Source organism: Hylobates moloch, unplaced genomic scaffold (assembly GCF_009828535.3).
Source record: "Hylobates moloch isolate HMO894 unplaced genomic scaffold, HMol_V3 SCAFFOLD_8, whole genome shotgun sequence".
Lineage (NCBI taxonomy): Eukaryota > Metazoa > Chordata > Mammalia > Primates > Hylobatidae > Hylobates > Hylobates moloch.
In genome coordinates, this window is record NW_026652283.1 from 98,751,372 (window position 1) to 98,771,478 (window position 20,107).

General features: G+C 39.2%; 1 protein-coding gene across 4 annotated transcripts in view; it reads right to left on the reverse strand.

Moving 5' to 3' along the window:
- TGFBR2 (transforming growth factor beta receptor 2) overlaps window positions 1–20,107 on the reverse strand; it is an 87,292-nt gene that overhangs the window by 59,341 nt on the left and 7,844 nt on the right. For 2 of the 4 annotated variants that reach the window (XM_032162232.2, XM_058443170.1), the window contains exon 2: window positions 11,450–11,524. The exons of the other annotated variants lie outside the window; for them this stretch is intronic. In XM_032162232.2, coding sequence (XP_032018123.1) covers window positions 11,450–11,524 — 75 coding nt within the window. The remainder of the gene's footprint in view (window positions 1–11,449; window positions 11,525–20,107) is intronic. 4 annotated transcript variants of the gene reach the window in all.

Here is a 20,107-nt window from a genome sequence, read left to right on the forward strand (position 1 = left end):
ACAGGACTTGGAGTGCTGTAGCAACAAGGAAATAATTTATTATTGAAAATAAAAGATGATTAAATAACTGTCTTGGTGATAGTCAAAACAACATTGGTAAACGGCACAGACTGATAGAGGCAAGATAATGATAAACAACTGATGGAGTTTTATAACATTCCAATTCAACTAAAGTAATTTGTTACTTACCAGCAAAATTAGTCAACATAAATGAAAATGCGCTGCTTTCTGAGAGCCCTCATATTTAAACCCTTGAGGAAAGAGGGGACAGGATAAGACATGGTCCTTTCCTCAAGATCTTTAAGTTCTTCTAGGGAATTTTTAAAAATGCACGAAATGATTTTCATCAAAAGAGCTTTGGAAATAAGGAAGGTCTAAATGAAGATGTGCTTTTTAATTAAGTTATTCATTTAGGATTTAAACAATTCTTTATCTCAAAGTACTGAGGCAGCTTAATGGAAAATGCAGAAACTAACACAAAATCTGGTAAGAACAGATTTTTAAAAGATAGTGACTATTTGAGAATCTGAAAAATCAGCCCCTGAAATGAGCCATTTGCCTCAACTAAGCATGGAATTAGGTCCGAATATCAATTTTCTGTGAGAGCAGTATTTTCGCTGATAAATTTCTCTGTGGAGGCTTTTGCTTCATTTTTTCAAAATATGCTGCGGGGCTCTTGTGCATGCCTGGTACCTGAAAGATTTTTCAATTACAGTTTTATTAAACATGTGAAAATATTGGTCAAAACAGATGATTTCCATATTTTCTCTGGAAAAGGGCCAGAGTACTACCATATTTGGGAAAGGCATCCCTTTAAAAAGTAATATAACGAGGTCCAAGGCGCTTGGTTTCTAACAACCAAATAACTTGGGAACAGACTGAGAAGTTAAAGCAGAAATTGCTATAGTGGGTACAAGAGCTGGATACAGAGCACAGATGTGTTCTGTTTGGCCTGAACTCTTTTCTTTTTAAAATATAAACCAAGTTTTAAAATTCAGAGATTTCACATGCAAAGCTGGTTTTCTAATTCTACTTAAAGAAATAAAAAAGACTTGGCAACAGTGGGCCCACACCATCCCGAGTCGACAGTCAGCTGACTGTGAGCTGTGATGCTCCTCTTGAGAAAGTCTCTGTGTCCTCAAATTTGCCTCCTCCCTGACACTCCTTCATGTCACCTACTCCCCTGCCAGGCCCCTGTGGCCACCTGAATGTTTACAATTAATGATTATTTCACCTGCCCACTCAATTCTCTCTTCTAATATTAGGGTTTAACTAGAATGCAAAAAGTCATGATTTAACTCTCTAATATGAATATTTTTAACAGGTATGTAATCCTCTAATGTGGATAATCACATTTCAGTTCAAGGCCAGAGGCCATCTACTTTAGAAATCAGATCTATGTGATAATAATAATTATTATTACCATGATCATGATTTATTGAATGCAGACCAAATGCTTAGTCCAGTACTAAGTACTGTGATGATTATTTCATTTACTTATCACAACCACCATGCAATTTTGTCATCAACATTTTATAGATGGAGAAATTAAGAGTCAAAGAGATGAAATAACTTATCATATCATATCAATGAGAGAAAGCGAGTAAAAGACAAAGCCAATGGTGACACATAAGCCCTCATCCTTCCTGATACTCCACAATGAAATAGATACTCCATCAAAAAGTTTAAGAGTAGAACTTTACACACATTCCGGTACAAGGCAAAGACAAGTGTGACTACTAGGAGGTGAACGTATACAAGGGGTGGCGAAGCAGTAAGTTTCTTAGACAAAAGCTTTGGTTCTTTGTAATTACTTCACTTATTTTAGGAGACATATATAATAAAGTCAGCTTGGTGAAGCCCAAGAGTTTTAAGATAAAAACTTGAGTGTGAATTCAGGCTCTTACATGTATTAGCTGTGGGCCACTTAACTTCTTCAAACCTCCATTTCCTGAGTTATGAAATGGCCCCATGTAGGATCATGATGAAGAGCAAACACGCTTGAAGTACATGCGAAAATCCTCTAGACAGTAAGAAATGCCACACAAGCATTCACTTGTTAGAAAGGTAACATTCCATGCAATGCTCTCTCACACCAAAGAAAACTGCAGGAAACAAATGACAAGATAAGTATGGGTTTGGTAAATCTATTCCTATTTATCAAAAGAATGTAGCAGTTTGATGACTTCTAAAAAACCTTTCAGGAAATTTGAATGAACAGACAAATTGAAATATAATAATTTTTTGTTACCACTGTGCCCTGATGCTTTCAAATATACGATGGAATCAATCATTGTTACAGTAAAGTTGCCAAGAGTGTTTAGGATCTAGAACCAAATAATCTGGTTTTGAAATATTGTTCACAACCAGCATAGGTCTGGCAAATAGCAGTAACTTGAGAATCCAGTTCAATTTTCAAATCCTCCGCTGACTCCTGCACATTTATCAGGTGAGAGCTGATCTACTTTGGCTTTGAGACACTTAGTGTGTTATTTCACAACATGCTAATAAAATCAGTAAGTTTGACATGCAGAGATGGGAAGGCAATGATGTGTCTTAAGATTGTGGAATTCTAAAATATTGAAATAAAATCATGTTTGGCTTATTTTTCAAGGAAATAAAACTGGTGTACTTTCATTCACAGCTGATGAAAGAATTACAGAAGAATATGGGCAACAACAATTGTATTAGATTTTTAAGTACCTAGTTAAAAAGTGTTCTGGGCCATCCAGATATATGGAAAGCAATATTCCTTAATCTTCTCTCCTTGAGCTCATTTGCTCATGTAAAAGTTAATTATAAAACATTGCTATATGACTTCTACTGGAGGAGAATTCACCATGCTGGGAATGGCAGCAGGTTGCAGTGGAGAAGGCTCTGAATCGACCATGAGCTGGCTTTGAGTTCAAGGGCAATTACCCAACCACTCTCTGTGCCTGTTCTCCAACCAGTCAAATGGGTTGGACATGATGAACTTAAAGATCCCTTTCATTTTGAAAAACGACACAAAAAGGACAGAAAGACACATTCAGATTCACTTTGGTTTCTAAGATAACACCAAACACTTTGAAACTTCCCCCTTCATGTTTTTCAAGCAGAGGAAGTAAAAAAAAAAAAAAAAAAAAGAAATAAGTTTCAAGTATTGTTAAGGCTTCTAGAAAGGACAACAAAGGGCAGGAAATTTGAAACAAAATCTGAGAATCTGCCCTTAAACTGGGCAATTTTGCTTGTTTTCTCACAGTGCACTTAGATGAAAAAGTGTAAGGTTGATCTTCGCCTTTCCTGGGCATTACTCATTGCTGTCATGACCTTGATGCTATTTGCAGTAAACAGCATAAAGGTCTCTCTTGTGGTGAGTAGCTGCAACTTTTATGATGCTACCTCCTGTGATTAAAATATCTACTCCCGGCCCGGCATGGTGGCTCATGCCTGTAATCCCAGCACTTTGGGAGGCCGAGGTGAGTGAATCACGAGGTCAAGAAATCGAGACCATCCTGACCAACATGGTGAAACCCCGTCTCTACTAAAAATACAAAAATTAGCTAGGGCATGATGGCGCGTGCCTGTAGTCCCAGCTACTCAGGAGGCTGAGGCAGGAGAATCGCTTGAACCCAGGAGACAGAGGTTGCAGAGAGCCTAGATTGTGCCACTACACTCCAGCCTCACAACAGAGCAAGACTCTGTATTAAAAAAAAAAAAAAAGTCTACTCCCTTCCAAGTCCTACCAATCCCACTAAGGTTGGTAACTTAGTCTGTTTGGCTGCCATAACAAAATATGTGAGACTGGGTAATTTATAAAGGACACAAATTTTTCACAGTTCTAGAGGCTGACAAGTCCAAAATCAAGGCACTGGCAGTTCTGATGTCTCGTGAGAGCCCCCTTTCCTGCTTCCGAGATGGCGCCTTGTTGCTGTGTCCTCTAGAGAGGATCAGTACTGTGTCATCACATAGCAGAAAATGGAACACCAAGAGGACCCAGGCTGGTTACCTCCAGCCCTTTTATGTGGGACTAATCCACTCATGACTTACTCATTTCCCCCAAATCTCCAACTCTTGATACCACCATAATGGGGATTAAGTTTCAACATAAATTTTGGAGGGGAGACATCAGCCACAGTAGTTGGTGAGAAAAAAGGACAGTATTTACATAATGACAATTGTCAATGGGCTGTGGAAAAGTCAAGATAGATTCCAGCAGTGATTTTAAGATGGAAAATGAGAATCATGCACACAGTCTTCAAGGTGCAATCCTCCAACAGAGTTCTGGAACACAGCTGCCTCCTTCCATCCATGGGGAATGACCACATTTGTGTGCTGAAATAACATTTGGTACTAGAGATAAAAATGGAATAAGTGATCTAAACTTTGAAATGTTTTGAATGACCTTTGGCTAAGAAGTCAAATTATAATGCTTTCTATTTCTTAAGACAACTCTTTATGAAAGTTCTAGTATGTACCTAACTCTGACACCTTAAATTTGCCCCACACTGAATCTTATCTATTAATCCTATCTCATTCTGGGGTGAGAACCCAGATGTGTAAAATCGTATGGCCAGAGGTGACTGAGAAGTGCATTTTGACTATGTTTCATAGTCTTTTATCCATCTTAGCATAATCTTTTTACCAGCACCAGTGGAGTTGTGAACTGGCTCAATTTCTTGTGATGTCCAGTGTAAAAATGTATGCCTATAAATGTAACTCTTAGAAAGAGAAGCAAAAATGAGAAACCATGGGGGAGGAGGGGAGGAAATGACAAGCACAGTCTGTTTTTAGGACACTGTACTTGCTGTTTCCTCCAACTAGAATGAGCTTAACCCAGAGATCTGCCTTCTTCATCCCGATTTCATACCAATTACCACTCAAATATCACTTTATCAAAGATGCCATTCTTGACAACCGCTTCTAAAATTACAAGCATCTACCATTGTTCTCAGACCCTCGTGCTGTACTTATCTGCTGACATGTTGATAGAATCTTATTAGCTTGTACACATGGACTTTAATTCATTCTGTATCCCCCAAATCTCAAACATTGGCTGGCACATGGTGGTTGGTACTCTATAAACACTTGGTGATAGCTTTCCTATTCCTAAGTCCTCCGAAGCCAAGTTTCATACCTCATCCTTAAGTTCCAAAGGAAACCTTCTTATCTGCAGAAAATTAATGCATATTTGCTGTTGCTGGATAAAGAATAAGGATATAGTCACAGAGAAAAAAGGACATGTTGAAGCCAGGTATGGAGGGTATAAACAGTTGGTGAAGAGTTTTAAGCTCAAGGCTTAGCCTGTCTAAATTAGCAATAAAAGGAAGTCAGTTTTGAAGTCAAAGAGAGTTCTTCTTTCCCCCCTGGGAGGAGCTGGTTCATGAAAGTGGAGGGCCAGAGCCAAGAGAATTCTCCCAAGACACACTGTTCAAAAGTCAAGGGCATAATCTAGAGCTACACAGTAGCCATGAGGACACATGGATTTATAAATTTAAATTAACTAAAGTTAAATGAAATCATATATTCAGTTCCAAGTCAGACCAGCGATTTTCAAGTGCTTAATAGCCACATGTGCTCAGGAATAGACAGGATACTTTCATCATTGCAGAAAGTCCTATAGGACAACACTGATCTAAAGAAATTCAAAAGGACCTGCATTCCTCAGCTTCCGAGGAGATCTGAAAACGAAGGCCCAGAAGGAACTGGAAGGAGAAGCAGGGCAGAGCTGGAAAAGTAATCGCACTGGAAAGGGCCCTGACTGCTGGCTTGGATGCCTTGTGTAATTAAAGTTCTATCCCAACTTCTTAAGGAATGAGTCTAGTATTAAATGACTGGGTGTCTGTAGTGTCACTGCTGAGGTAGGGAGAGAAGACAATTAGGGACAAGGAGTAGTGTTCCATGGAAAACATGTTAGCTATGAATGGCAGCAGCAAAAGGTCTCAGAAGTGAGAGAAATGGACCCAACTAGGTTTGCAACAAGCTGAAACCTGTAAAGGCTCAAGTCAGCTGGCACAGCCTCTCAAAATGCAAATCCCTGAGCCCAAGATAAAAGTAAGGCTCGTCTGACTCCTAAGGTATCAAGTAATTCTTATTAAGCCCAATTTCAATGACTGAAACCTAATGCAGAGCCCAGGCACACAGATTAAATTTCCAGTCAAAGCCCACAGAAGCCTAAAGAAAGGAAATTAACATTTTAGAAAAAAAAAAAAAAAAAAACCACTGGCTTTTTCAAAGGTTTTTTGTTTGTTTGTTTGTTTTGGAGGGTTTAAGTCACAGCATGCCAAATAAAGGTGAGTTTCTAGGAGAATACAGCACAGAGGTGACAAAGGTGGGTGAAATTTATTCACAGGGGAAAATCCAAATGCCTTCAGAGAAACTGCTTTTGCAGGGTTCTTCTGATAAATACTGAACCCAATTAAAAGCATCCCTTCAGGGCAAGTTTTCTCCTAGGAGACTTCTATCTGCTGCTTTAACTTCCCTTTCCCCAGAATTTCCAGGAAAAGTTTAATGGCTTATAATTCCTACCACTCCATGCTCATAGACTTTAAGCATATTTTTCTCCCACAAGGCAGTACTATTTTTATAATCCTTTTGAGATTAAAGCTAAAAACATAGATGAAAAAAAAAAAAAAAAAAAGGCCTGGCTGCATCCTCCTACAATAAAGTATTATAATTACAGTGCACTACTAAGGAGTATTTCCACAAACATTAGACTATCTGGTTTCCAGGACAAAGAAACAGCCTATAATTCCAAAGCACAGGAATGGAAAGGTACAAGTAATTTAATCTGTCCCACTGTGATTATAGGTGCTAAGAAATTACCTGAATGTACCTCTTTGGGACTTGAGAAGAATGGGAACTTCAATGATGCTCTATAACTGCCCTATTCATTATGATACCCAAAACCACCTGTGGCTATTTAAATTCAAGTTAACTGAAATAAAAATATATCTATATTTGAAATTCAGTTCCTTATTTGCACCTGCCACATTTCAAGCCACATGTATCATCTAAGATGGTCTTAGACCCACTGTTCAATAGAACTTCTTGCAAAGGTGAAAATATCTTATACCTGTGCTGTCCTTAAACCTTAGCACAGCCCAGGTATAAGATATTTTCATCTCTGCAGAAAGTTCTGTTGAACAGTGGTTCTAAGATCATCTTAGAGAGATAATTACATAATTTTCCCCAATTTCATAATAGAGATTATGAAGTAACAACCTCCAAAATACAGGGTTTTTAGGCTACTGGCTACCTTCTACACTCAGATGAACTCTTTGTAGTGGTTTACACATGTGTACCAATTGCCCTCATCTCCCCAGTTTCAAGTACATTAAAATGGCATTAGATGTAATAAAATGCATGCCACTGAGACTCAGCTCAATTGAAATTGAGTTTCTTCAGAATTCCAAAGGATGGTGCATCTCTTTGTGAAACCTGAAGTGGGGACTTCTCAGGAAAACGTCTATGAGTGAGGCCTAGGAAAAAGAAGGCATTTTCCGAAATTAATAAATTTATTTCCTTGTTTTTTTGTCACACCTTATTCCAGAGGTGTCCCTAGGTTACCGTGTGCGGAACGAGGTCTGGACAGAACCTAATGATAAATTGGGGGATGCTGAAAGTCCTGGCACTCTAAGGAGCTTCCCCATACATCTTTAGATTTTTTTTCCCATATGGGGAAAAAAGAAAGGGATTTCCTATCTTCCAATCACAAACTCCTGGCTTTGCAGTGGTTTTATTACGTCATTCCCCTACTTACAATCTGCCGGTGGCTCAGAGAATTTAGCCCAAACTGGCACTTAAGGCTCCCATAATCTGATTACCTTTCTGCTCAATAACTCCTTTTATCAGAAACCCTTTGACCTGATAACTGCTGGCTTTCCTACCACCAAAATTTCTACCTCCCTACCAGATCTATCACGTGGATTTTAAGGTCAAGAAGAGCATCCCCAAGACAGCCTGCCCAGCCCCTGGAAGGAGTTCAGTGCCTTCACTGTTGGCTGTGAGGTTTACGTGATGGAGGGAAGAGACTCCAAGAATGGTATCTGAAAGGATGCCTGGTGTCTGATGCTGCCCCTCAGGAGTGATCCAAGGTGGTTCAAATACTGCCTGCTTTGGCCATGGCTGACAGAGCTGAAGAACTGCCTCTACGTGGTGGGTGGACACACACCTGAGGCAGGCACTTGCGGCTTCCCTCTGTTTCCTTGAAGGAAGTGGAGTAGCATGGCCCTGGGGCTAACAAGTGAACAATAGTGCCTGCTTTAAATCATACCCAGCCTTTCAGACCCAGGTCAAGTGTTTTCTCTTTTGGAAAATCATCCATTCCCCCCACTACCAGCCCCACCAAGAGTGCTCTGCCTCCTCCGGTTTTGGTTTTTAACCATCTTTACTGTGAGGTATCCTTTTAGATAGGCCTGTATTTGCTCTGTTCTGCAGATGTTTCCAAAACTTTCTAAAACCTTGCTCATATTTGTTTTGCTGGATTTAAAGTCAACAGATGGGAGTTTTGAACCCAGTAAATGGCATTTCTTTGCTGAGGGAAATCAAGTACTTTGACCTCTCTGGTGAAATTCTTCATTTGTAACCTCACTGGGTTAGGCTAGATTAGTGTTTCTCAACATGGTTCCACATCGGAATCATCTGGGGATCTTTTAAAACAATAATGATGCCAAAGTCCTACCCCAGGGCAATGAGTCAGAACTTCTAGGTGCTTGGCTCAGGCTTTGGAATTCTTTTAGAAGTTTGCAGGTGATCCTAACGTGCAGCCAGGGTTAGAAAAATAAACTGAGTTCAGGAAGGGACTTATCCTACATGGACCGGAGAACTCAATAGGAAAAAATGTAGTAGTTAGAGATGGGGCATGGCAGTACTAGACAGAGGCAGTCAGGCCCATAGGTGATGCTTCTCATCTTTGCCTTGAGCTGTAACTAGAAAAATTTCAAACTGCATTATAACCAGAACATTATTATATACGTATGCATGTACAATCAAGCCCAACCCAATTAATTTTCTCATATGACTCAAACTCTAATACTATTTGGAGATGAGGCAGGAATCATAAACATAATTGGCTGCAGGGCATTTAGTTGCCATTGTATAAATTCTTCCTGAAAAATAATTTTAGATTAATTTTTAAGTGTGGATTTTACAAGTTCCTCTCTTTTTAAAGGGTGGGAATCTTTTGCCAATTCCCAAGGGGACAATAAGCTTAAAGGAAGATAATGCCTGAAAGATCTGAGGACCGAGTTTCCTGAGAAAGCTGTATTTCTAAAGTTTTGACCCTACAAGGCAACATTAAAAGAAAGTTCACGGAAACAAATGTGAGAAAACATATCTCCCTTTAGATAACCTAGCAAAGAAGTTAAGAAGGGAAATAGTTCCTTACATCAGAATTAACAGTTGTGGATAGCCTCCTCTTCAGAAAATTGCAATGCTAAACAGACATTACACAAACAATATATCCCTGCAACTTAATTTCTCTTCCTAGGATCTTTAATATTTTTCTTTTTTTATTCCATTAAACAAATATATATTGAGCATCACCTATCCACCAGATCTGAAGAAACACTATTTTTAATATGTTCAAAATTTGAGTCTTTTCTTGATACAATAGCATCGGCCTTAACAGGAATCAGTATGTAAAAATTATAGTTTTTAAAGAATTACATAAAAGGTATTATTCCAGAAGACTTGCTATGGAATCCCTTTTAAAAAGGGCGTTCAGAAAAAGGTAACACTGAAATTTATTACAGTTTGAAGAAAATCACTCCAATTATAAATTCATGAACCCAGTCATTGTTTAATGAAGCTCATCTTTGCTGGAAAATCCCTACTGAGAACAAGGCATCACAATGATCCACACAGTCCTAACCAAGCCCACTGGAAAAATCACCCTGAAGAACACTGGTGGAAAAGAGAAAGAAGTCCATACCACAGTGTGAGAGCTAATTTAATGTGTTCTTCAACAAAAATTAAATAAAACAACATGACTCAATTTTTCTTTTATGTTGCAAGGAAAATAACATTTATATAAAGCTAGTAGAAAAGCAGAAGTATAGCTTAGATTTCTATGATGGCAAGTGAAACAGTTTCTGCTTATCAAAGTGATTCTTTTTTTTTTTTTTTTCCTTTGAGACAGAGTCTTGCTCTGCCGCCAGGCTGGAGTGCAGTGGCACAATCTCGACTCACTGCAACCTCCGCCTCCTAGGTTCAGGTGATTCCCCTGCCTCAGCCTCCCGAATAGCCAGGACTAGACGCACGTGCCACCATGCCCAGCTAATTTTTGTATTTTTAGTAGAGACGGGGTTTCACCATGTTGGCCAGGATGGTCTCAATCTCTTAACCTCGTGATCTGCCCTCCTCGGCCTCCCAAGGAGCTGGGATTACAGGTGTGAGCCACCATGTCTGGCCATCAAAGTGATTCTTAGCCATTTTCTTTGAAAATGTCAGCCATACAGGTAGGCTCTGTTGCTCTTCAATGTATACCTTCTTTTACATAAAAGCAATTTGACTAAATATTAGATGTCTGTGTGAGTCGTGTTCTGCTACTCAAACCAGTTCTTCTTCTGTTCTTCTCTATATTTTGTTTGTTTTTTGAGATGGAATCTTGGTCTGTTGTCCAGGCTGGAGTCTAATGGCATGATCTCGGCTCACTGTAACCTCCACCTCCTGGGTTCAAGCGATTCTCCTGCCTCAGCCTCCCGAGTAGCTGTGATTACAGGCACCCACCACCATGCCCAGCTAATTTTTGTATTTTCTAGTAGAAATAGGATTTCACCAGGTTGGTCAGGCTGGTCTTAAACTCTTGACCTCAGGTGATCCACCCGCCTTGGCCTCACAAAGTGTTGGGATTACAGGTATGAGCCACAGCGCCTAACCTCTTCTCTGTATGTTTATTCAGACATTCATGTTTAAGAATTTCTGAGAAAGGAAGCCAAAGATAATAATACCTGACCTCTATGTCTATATGATGAAGAAGTGCACTTCCTATGTAAAGATGCCCATATTCCTGATTAGGTTAAGTAACTTGAAGTTCTAGTGAAGGGCAAAACTACAGGCCTGTAGGAACTGGCACAGCCTTTTATACATGGCAGCATTTGTCTATTGACAATGGTGACACAACCTCCAAGAGGGCAGACCACACGGTGTATAAAAGAGAATCTGTCCCCATAAGAAAAGGGGAAAAGTAAAATGACTCATTACATAGTTTGAAATCTCTTATGATGGGTGGACAAAACCCTCAAAGAAGAAATTCTCCAGTCTTAAATAGGGCTTTTAATGTTCGAGGCAAGAACAAGTCTCCTGATGACTACACTGCCATCGCCTCTTTGACAATTTAGCTATGAAAATATGAAAATACGAGGAGACTATAGATTTTTATCTTAGATTTACTTACAAATTAAGCAGTGAGGGAGCACAATGACTAAAAATAGAAAAATGATGAAAAGATTAATTAATGATACATTACTATGTCTCAGTGGATGGGCAGTCCTATTACAGCTGGGGCAGCTGATTTCATCTTTCTGGGCCTCCATTTCCACATCTGTAAAACAGGATAATTATATCCATCTCAGAGAGTTGTTTTTAAAATTACAGATGACAAGAAAGTGAAACTGTTTTGAAAATAATGAAGCTTTCTATCACTGTGAGATTATTAAAAGATTATTATAACTAGACACGGTCAATATGTTTTCTTCAAAGTTATCAGACTAGACATTTTTCCCTCTGGTGCTCTTTCACCCATGTGTCTCAATCATACTAAAATTATTCAAATCACTTCTTTTTTCTGTTTTCCTGGTACTAGTTTCTCTTTTTCTTTTTCTTTCTTTTTTTTTTTGAGACAAAGTCTCGCTCTGTCGCCCAGGCTCAAGTGCAACAGCGCAGTATTGGATCACTGCAACCACTGTCTCCTGGGTTCAAGTGATTCTCCTGGCTCAGCCTCCTGAGTAGCTGGGATTATAGGCGTGTGCCACCACTCCCAGTTAATTTTTGTATTTTTAGTAAAGACAGGGTTTCACCATGTTGGTCAGGCTGGTCTCAAACTCCTGACCTCGTGATCCGCCTGCCTTGGCCTCTCAAATTGCTGGGATTACAGGCCTGAGCCATTGTACTGGCTGGTACTAGTTTTCTATCTGCCTGAAGAAGTACGCAAATGACTATTTTCATGACTATCTTTTTTTTTTTTTGCCTTTAATATTATTTAACAGCTATTTTAACAATGAAAGACATTTTACATATTCCCAAAAGGTATGCACCAAAGAAGGGTGTGGGCAGAAATGTTCACAAAATCAGGACCTTTCATTGCATCTTAGTGACCACCAATAAAGTACACAGAAACCCATAGTGATCTGAGGTCTAAGTGGCTGCTATCAACCAACACATTCTTGAACTGCTGAGTCTGATCACTTCATTTTCTTAAAACTTCAGGACAGTTCAATTTAGAGAGCACAAGAGTGAAGTTAGCCTCCCTGGTCATCTTAAGCAACATGGGAAGATAATTTAAGAAAAGTGACACCATATCAATCACTTTCCCAAGCTTTTCAGGTGCTCGCTCCAAAGACTTTCTTGATGATAAATTTTATTAAAGTGCTGACCATAATCAAAACAGTACATTGTATCAGAGGTCGAGCATTGTTTTTCACTTCCCTTCCCAGAACTTATTAAAGATGTACCTCTGAAGAAAGACATAAGGAAGAACAAAATTGTTTCGACTGACAGAAAATGGCTTACACAGACATCTAATACTTAGTCAAGTTGCTTATATATATGAAATAAGTTATACCTTGGGAGTAACAAAGCCAGTAGGCTTGGCTCATAGGGGGCTAACTACAGCTGCAGCAGTTATTTAAGAAGTTAACATATTCCCTCCTGTCCCCTAAAGACACCACAGGCATCTAAGTAATAAACTGATAACAACCAATACTCAGAGTCTGTGAAAATGCTTTGTAAAGTGCTGAATAAATGTGATTATCTACTAACGACAAACGTCCTCACCAACAGCATCATTAAAATCTTGAAAGATAAGTGCTTTTCAGTAGTTTTGAGAGTGAACCAATGACATGCTAAATTAAAAGCATTATATTTCAACCATTTCCAGTAAGTGCCACAGAATATTAAGACTTCAGAATATTAAAATTCTGGTCAGGTGCAGTGGGTCATGCCTGTAATCCCAGCACTTTGGGAGGCCGAGGAGGGTAGATCGCCTGAGGTCAGAAGCTCGAGAGCAGCATGGCCAACATGGCGAAACTCTGTCTCTACTAAAAATACAAAAATTAGCCAGGTGTGGTAGTGGGCACCTACAATCCCAGCTACTCAGGAGGCTGAGGCAGGAGAATCACTTGAACCCAGGAGGCAGAGGTTGCAGTGAGCTGAGATCGTGCCATTGTACTCCAGCCTGGGTGACAAGAGCCAAACTCTGTCTCAAAAAATAAGAAAGAATATTAAAATTCTTATTTCATCTCCTTTTCCTCTATAGATAGAGCAGGTAGGGCACTGCCAGTCCAAATCTATGTAATATTATGATGTCAGTGGTAGCTCCAGAATTCCCATAGAGGAGGGGCTACATGGGTGATGATCTGGCTGAAAGGGAGGCGGGCAACACATCTGGAAGCTGTGCTTGCACAAGAGAACACTACTTGTGGCACCTAGACTGCATGTTTATTCAGGATGGATGGGGACTATGGCGGAGGAGAAGGCTGAAGGCCAAATTCAAGACTATCCTTAGAAACCCACTCCTATTAAGCGCCCACATAAGAAAGGCCTCATATTTAAGTCTCCTTAGCATGTGTCATTTTAACAGGGCTTTCCAAAAAGTACAACCAGGGGTCACTTTTGCGATATGGGATTATTTACCCTCAGGTAGGTAGAAGAGTATCTTCAGGCACTCTTCATTTTACCAAGACCCCTTCAGCCATCCCTATTCCAGCAATCCCAATGACTGAGATTATCTATGATTCATAAAGAGGAAAGGCAGGAGTGGCAAAAAAAATTGTCATGCGTCAGGTGGTGTGATTTACTTTATGACTTTGTCTGGTCTCTATAGTCATAATGCATTGAGCCTTCTGCAAAAGATTCACACATGAGAGAATAAATGAATCAAAGGCAGAGCCAGTGATGGATGGAAAATCAACCTTAACACCCACACACCACAGCTCCCCAAAATTCACAGAAACTAAAGACTGCAGACAGAGCAAGTCTCCACTGTAAAGAATAATTTACACAAAGCAGATCATACGAGATTTTCCATAAGCCTACGGTTCTGTCAAACAATGCTACAGGTGGCTTTAAGCCATTGACATTTATACTTCGTGGTGAAAAGCCATCTAGGAGAAAAAAAAATAGCACTCTCAGCCTTGGATCTAAAAGCAAGTTTCCTCGGCCTTTAAAAGCAATGAATTCCAAACAGCAACAAACACAACACATAAACAGAATTAGAATCTGTGCTAAGAGCTATGGCAAAATCAGACAGAAGTTTCTCCCTCAAAGAGTTTTCATTCTAGTAAAAGAGTTTTGTTTTGTTTTGTTTTGTTTTGAGACAGAGTCTTGCTCTGTCTCCTAGGCTGGAGTGCAGTGGCGCCATCTCGGCTCACTGCAAGCTCCGCCTCCCAGGTTCAGGCCATTCTCCTGCCTCAGCCTCCCAAGTAGCTGGGACTACAGGCACCTACCACCACGCCCAGCTAATTTTTTGTAGTTTTAGTAGAGACAGGGTTTCACCGTGTTCGCCAGGATGGTCTCGATGTCCTGACTTCGTGATCCGCCCGCCTCGGCCTCCCAAAGTGCTGGGATTACAGGCATAAGCCACTGCGCCTGGCTAGTAAGAGTTTAAAACACACAGAGACAACACAGGTAGCTTGGCAAACAAGGTCATCTGAATGAGGATGCAAGGCTTGTTAGAGAGGCTATGGGCAGGAAAAAGCATCGCAGTGGGATGGATAATCAAGGAAGGCCCAATAGAAAAAGTAACATTTAGACCAGGCATTATTTCAAAGGGTGGAGCTGTTGCAGGGCACAAATAGAGAATGGTAAAACTTGGGGGAGGTGGTGGAGAATGGTCACAAGCTAGGAAATTTGTAAGCAAAAAGGATGTGTGAGGCAGCTGGGTTCCAGTGGAACCAGGGTGTGAGGGATGTGAAGGGTGGAATAGATGATGGGCAAGAGGTTTGGCTTCATCTGTGCACGTAGTCATCAGACTGGTCCTGTGTCCCATCAGCACAAGGCACTCTCTTAGGAGCCAAGGGACACTGAGACAGCCCCCATGCTCAAAGAGGAAGGGAAGGCCGTGTGATGATCTAGGATTCCTAAAATCCATGGAAGGCTTTCTAGCAGGGGCCAGCTATTCAAAATGCCATCCGGGGGGAGATTCAACTGATGGCAATGCCTGTGTTATTGACAGAGAAAGAACAAAGGGTGTCCATAAGCAGAGACCAATTAGGTGATTTTTACAGATGACAAAAATAAGAGTTCAGGTTTGTGTTATGGTAGCATAATTCAAGGGCAAAAATAAAACCAAATGGTTATGCGTTTTGCGTAACTTTTCTGATGAATAACTTAAGATTTGATGCAACAGGAAGCACCATGAGATATGAGTTGCAATGGAAAGTTTTTATGTTTTTTTTTCTTGCCAAGTATAGTTCAGATGTCAAAGGCAAAGAAAAAAAAAAGTCAGAAAATAAAATTATTTAGAAACATCAGAAACTGCTTGTAAGGACTGGTTATTGTGGCTACTGTTACTTAAGAGCATTAATAACTGACAGGGACCCATAATTCTGGAAGACAAAAGTAACTAAGTCACAAAAAGCTGCCTTATTATATTAAAATAAAGAAGCAAATCAATGAAAAAGGCTACAGTGGCACTCTCAGAACAGTCTAAAACAAATGTTGAGCAATTCAAGAAAAATTTATTGAGTCTTCACTGAGCATCAGACAAATAAGTTCCTCAAGACAGAAGAGGATTAAAAAATGTTGAAAAGTAAAACCACTTCCTGAAAACCTGTCATCGAATCATTAACTTATTGGGTACCTACTTTGTATCCTACCTATTTTAAGAAATGCTGAGGTATAATAGCTCCAGAATGAATTAAGGCCTACATATGTCAAGGCAATCTGTGAGTAAATGCCTAATGAGGTAAACATGATTAATGCAGTGAGTTCAGTATAGAAATGGGTCCTTGGGGCTGGGCACAATGGCTCACGCCTGTAATCCCAGCACTTTGGGAGGCCGAGGCAGGCAGATCATGAGGTCAGGAGTTTGAGACTAGCCTGACCAACATGGTGAAACCGCGTCTCTACTAAAAATACAAAAAAAAAAAAAAAATTAGCCAAGTGTGGTGACACACACCTGTAATCCCAGCTACTCAGGAGGCTGAAGCAGGAGAATCACTTGAACCCAGGAGGCAGAGGTTGCAGTGAGCCGAGACTGCACCACTGTACTCCAGCCTGGGCAACAGAGTGAGACTCTATCTCAAAAAAAAAGAAAAGAAAAAGAAATGGGTCCTTGGGTTCTACAGTTCACCATGGTCAAGGGATGGACAATCAGTGGATAAAAGACTCACGAAGGATGACTGGCGAAACAGACTAGTTAAAAACTGACTCATTTAGTTGACTTGCTACCAGTGCCTTCTGTCTTCTGCTAGCTTTAGCATGTTATAATAGTTACCACACAGTTAAAACAGCTTAGGAGGAGTCAAAAGACTCTCATAAAACTAAGTGCAACTCTTCCTTGAATTCTCTTCTTTATTGACAGAAACAAGCCTGATGTGATTCACTAAAACCATTGCAGATCATTTCGCTACTCTTCGGAACATGCTTTAATGCTATTACTGCAGTGTTTTTCAAACTGCTATGTGTACAGGAATCACCTGGGGACCTTGTCTACATTCTGTTGTAGTAGGTCTAGGGAGAGGACCCACAATCCTCATTTCCAATAAATTCTCAGTGATGCTAGACCTCCTGTGAGCGGCAAGGTTTAGAACATCTTCAGTTGCTGTTATCAGAAGATGATAGGAAACCATCATTTTCAGGGTCAGAATGCTGGAGCTCAAGATTTGGGCCTCGATGCATATAATAACTCATAAAATGTAATATTCAGGCAGGAATGAGGCTCCTGAAGTGAGAAAGTAGAATGAACAAAGGCCTAAGAGAATAGAAATGTATTCTAACAATATAAATTATAAAAATAAAAGTAAGAGTGCCCAGGGGGATTGAGATTGTTAGATTATTTTATAATGATATAATTTAAGGGATTCCAAAATAATGAATATAAAATGTTATTATTAGATTTTTTTCCTTTTCACATACTTGAAGGACAAATTATATCATATTGTCTTTTTTTCTTCCCCAATACTATGAGCTTTAGAGAATGAGACGCAAATCCGATATGTAGTAACAAGGTAGTCACTCAAAGCAAAAGTTGAAAGATTCCTAGTCTATGCTAACAAGTGTCTGCAAACTCTACAGAAATGCAATTATAGGTTGCGGCAGCTACTCCCCTGCCTAAAACAGCAGTCTAAAAACTGCCAATCTGTTGCAAATTCTGTCTTTTCTGAGAATATTTTAAGAAAAGTGGTAGAGAAATATTTGAAAGGCAACAGAACACTAATTATATCTAGACAAGTTTCCTTTTTTTTTTTCCCAAAAAATATGAAAGCTCCTTTAGGCTTTACTTCTCCTAGGCATAGCAAAGCATTTCATAATTTTCTACCTTAGGAAAAATTTTCACAGACACTTTTACCAATTCAGAGGAAGGGGAGAATGAAAATACCATAATTAAGAGAAATAATATTACCACCAAAACCAAGTAAGCCTTTTATTTAGCAAGAAGGAGTGAGCTCTAGCTGAAGTAAACATGCTATTTAGTCAGGATGTATGCTCAGACACCTGTAGAAGGAAATTTTCAAAATAGCTATGGTTTTTTTTCTTTTCTTTTTTTAATAGTATTCATCTCCAATGAACACCAGTGGAAGTTTGTGGTATTTCTCAGTTCTGACCTGTTATGACTTTTGTTAGTTTTCTATTTTGATTAGCTAAAGATTTTCTAACTCAACTTCAATGATTTATTCTAGTAACAAAATAGTTGAGGGATAACAAAGAATGAAATGTTTCAGAAGAGAAAATAGTGGAAATCTTATTTAGTCCAATTCTTGTCACTGTATAGAAGGAAAATGAGCCCCATTGGGAAGAAAGACAGCCTGGTCACCCAGACACCTTGATTCCTCGTACAACATACCTTAGTCTTTACCAGCTGTCTCCTAGGTAGAGTCTTTCTAATCTCAAACTAAGGGTCAGAGCTAGGTTATCTTTCATCCAAGATGAAGGTTTGTGATAATTACATCTTTGCAACTTCTTTTCTACTTGGCATGGGGCTCTAAAGTAGAAAAATGATGAAAGGTTTAGCTAAACCTGGAGGAAAAATATTTTGGTTTTGTGAAATAACAATGCAGATTTCAGGCTCTGTTTGCAATGCGGGGAAGGAGGAAGAGGCATTTTTAACATTTATTTTCTAAACCAACAAACAAATCCTACCATTAGTCAAAGACTCAGCTCTTTGGAATCTGAAGCTTGTAAATTTCAGGGGTACTCTTTAAGAAGAAGAATACAAAATTAAGAATAAAGTGAATACAAAATTAAGAATAAAGTGAATATTTATTTAGAATTAAAATGGTATACAGGCCAGGTGCAGTGGCTTACACCTGTATTCCTAACACTTTGGGAAGCAGAGGTGGACAGGTTCCTTTGAGCCCCAGAGTTCAAGACCAGACTGGGTACATAGTAAGACACCATCTCTACAAAAATTAAAAACAACAAAAAAATGGCCGGTCATGGTGGTGCATGCCTTTAGTCCGAGCTACTCTAGAGGATTGCTTGAGCCTAGGAATCCAAGGCTGCAGTGAGTTATGATCATGCAACTGCTTTCCAGACTGAGTGACAGAATGAGATCTCTGGAAAAAAAAATTTTAAATAGTATCATACAAACAACAATTTTTTAAAAGCTATAAATACTACAAATATGAAGTGTTTAAAAAACAAATATTTTTATTAATTGATTGCCATACCTCTGAAATACTTTTCCTATATTTTTTGGTTGCACAGTCTTTGATCATCTCTTCCAATAACATTTTGCAATATTCTCTATTGAGAGAATAGAAAAATAATTCAGTCTTCCCTTTAGAACTGTAGATCAGAATTTGTAATTTATTCTTGAATAATTTGGAAAAGTTCCTTTCAGCTTCATAATTCATTATAGGTAATGTCATATAAATTTTTTGGATTGACTCCAAATTTGGAAAACTTATCAGGTTTCTTTTATATGTGAGCTGTAAGAGTCAGGGCACTGCAAGATTTCATAGTGTTTGACTTGATGACACTTGTTAACCACATTGCCAGGGCCTCTCCTAGAGCCAGGAGATGGACCTATACCAGAGTATAGGTAGCCTTGAAGGTTAAGTTCAAGCACTTCACAGTAAATCCACCTGAGCCTGGCATTTATATTCTCAACATATTTGATGCATCTGTGAAGTCTCTCAGTCCTTTCAAATAAAGTGCCTGTTTAACTCAGAATACCTAAACTCCCTGATGGCATAATTGTTCCATGATTCAGCCAAGACTGTATCACTTGAGGTATATACTTCATTTTCCCATTGAGGTCACAAGACAGGCATGATGTTTGACTACCTGGTGTATAAACCAAGTGTTATTTTATTACACTAAGGAAATTCAATGGGATAATAGATGAAGAATGCTAAAACATTAGAAAAATGTTGGATATTATTATTTCTCTTAACCCCTAGTCTTCCAACACCCATGCTATAATGGACAAGTAGTTTATGTCAATTAAGGCAGACTAGTCTCAGTACAGTATAACAATTAGGAGTCTAGATCCCCAAACCAGACCATCTTGGTTCCAACCTCAGCCTAATCATTTTCTAACTAGGTGGACTTAGGCAAATTTATTAACTCTGGAGGATTTATAATAAGCATAATATAACCTACGTTCTAAAGTTGTTTTGAGGGTTAGTACACTTGAAGTACTCAGCATGATCCAGGCAGTAGCAAGACCTCAATAAGTGGTAGCAACTATGATTATTGGGAAATTAGTCCATGAAGTCTCTTGAGAAAAGCTACAGGGGGC